The 1,465-nt window shown below is 59.4% G+C and overlaps 1 protein-coding gene across 1 annotated transcript in view; it reads right to left on the bottom strand.

Moving 5' to 3' along the window:
• CPEB3 (cytoplasmic polyadenylation element binding protein 3) overlaps positions 1-1,465 on the bottom strand; it is a 158,330-nt gene that overhangs the window by 154,174 nt on the left and 2,691 nt on the right. Inside the window, 2 exon segments of the mRNA XM_010842220.1 lie at positions 9-83; positions 85-773. Of these exon segments, the coding sequence (XP_010840522.1) occupies positions 9-83; positions 85-762 (753 nt within the window). The 5' untranslated portion in view covers positions 763-773.

Below are 1,465 nucleotides of genomic sequence, written 5' to 3'. Positions count from 1 at the left end.
CTCCAGGCGGCGTTCACGCTCTGGTGCGTGTTCCAGCTGGACGACGCGGACGAAGCGGCGGCGGCGGCGGCTACGGCTGCGGGCGGCCGGAGGAACCGAGGACGGCGTTGCTAGTCATGAGTGGGCGTGGTGACCGTACGCCGCCGTGGCGCCCCTCTGCGCGTAGGGAGCCTGGCTGGGGCTGGCAGGCGAGCGGCGCTGCTGCGAGGGCTGCGCCTGCGGGGGCTGCGCGGGTTGCGCTGGCTGCGGCGCGGGCGGCGGCGGCTGCTGGTGGTGCTGGGTCTGCGCCAGGCCGATCTGCGGGGAGAAGGTGCCTCCGAAGACTGGGTTGACGTGGTGCGGGAAGTTCTGGAAGAGCATGGTCCCGTTGACTGGGGTGATCCCCTGGAAGAAGCTGTCCTCTACCGCGTTCGTGGTGCCCGTGGACCAGGTGCTGCCGAAGGACGGCGACAGAGACGCGCCCGGCGCCGCGGGCTCCTGCGGCGGTGGCGGCGGCTGCTGAGGGGGCTGGTGGAAACCCAAGCCCGGCAGGAGCGGCGATTCCATCTGCATCTTGTCGGGGCCGTTAGGGGCCGGCGGAGCCGCGGCGGGGCTGAGGGCCGGCACTGCGCTGCTGTCCTCCGGCTTGGGGGTCTCTGAGGACAGGGGCGTGGACGGGGCTTCGGCGGTGCTGGGCTCGGGCTGGGGCTGCTGCTGCTGCTGCCGCTGCTGCTGGGGCTGGGGCTGGGTTTTGCTTTTGTCCATCAGTAAATCATCCTGCATGGTTTGCGCAGCTGAAATGGGAAAAAAGAGAAACGCGTTATTGCCAGTGTGTTCGTTAATGCTGCTTGCTGGAGCGGGCGGGTGTTTTAGTTGCGAAAATCCAGTGCCACCGCTACTAGCCAATTGCAATGCAAATCCATAATCTCCCATTTAGAAGAACAGGTCGGGCTGGGGTGGGGGAGCTCGTGCAAGGTCTCTTAAAATACTGTGAGAGCGTCTTCACCCTTTCTGATGTCTAGGTTCCTTTTCTGTATTAGTAAGAGAGGTGCTTATAAGACAGAAAGACAGCAATTTCGCCACGTCTCTTTCCCCTTCACCGGAACTCAGAGCGTTCACCCTGCAATGAGAAACTGATTCTGGTTCCTGTTTTTTCCCAAGCACCACCCTCCCCCAGCTATTTGCATACGTCAATAAATACAGCTGCGTCCTTCAGCAAGGTTAAAAAGACACCACACACGACCCTTTCTTCCCCCTTCCCCGCTCGGGCACTTTAAAGAAACAGTAGTCTTATCCCCCTTGATTAGCAAACTGCCTTTTTGCCTCGATAATTGTTTCATTTAGCCGCAGCGAACCACGAGGGAGGAAATCCTTGGCATTTGTTAGGAGGACTCATCTGCACAACCATTCTCTGGCCTCCCAGTAGCTGCAGCTACTCCATTTTGTTAGGAGACATTAAAAAAAAAAAAAAAAAACAAAAAAAAAA

This window comes from Bison bison, unplaced genomic scaffold, assembly GCF_000754665.1.
Source record: "Bison bison bison isolate TAMUID 2011002044 unplaced genomic scaffold, Bison_UMD1.0 scf7180017864172, whole genome shotgun sequence".
Taxonomy (NCBI): domain Eukaryota; kingdom Metazoa; phylum Chordata; class Mammalia; order Artiodactyla; family Bovidae; genus Bison; species Bison bison.
The sequence above is the reverse complement of the archived record's forward strand: the minus strand, read 5'-3'. Positions and strand labels throughout refer to the sequence as shown.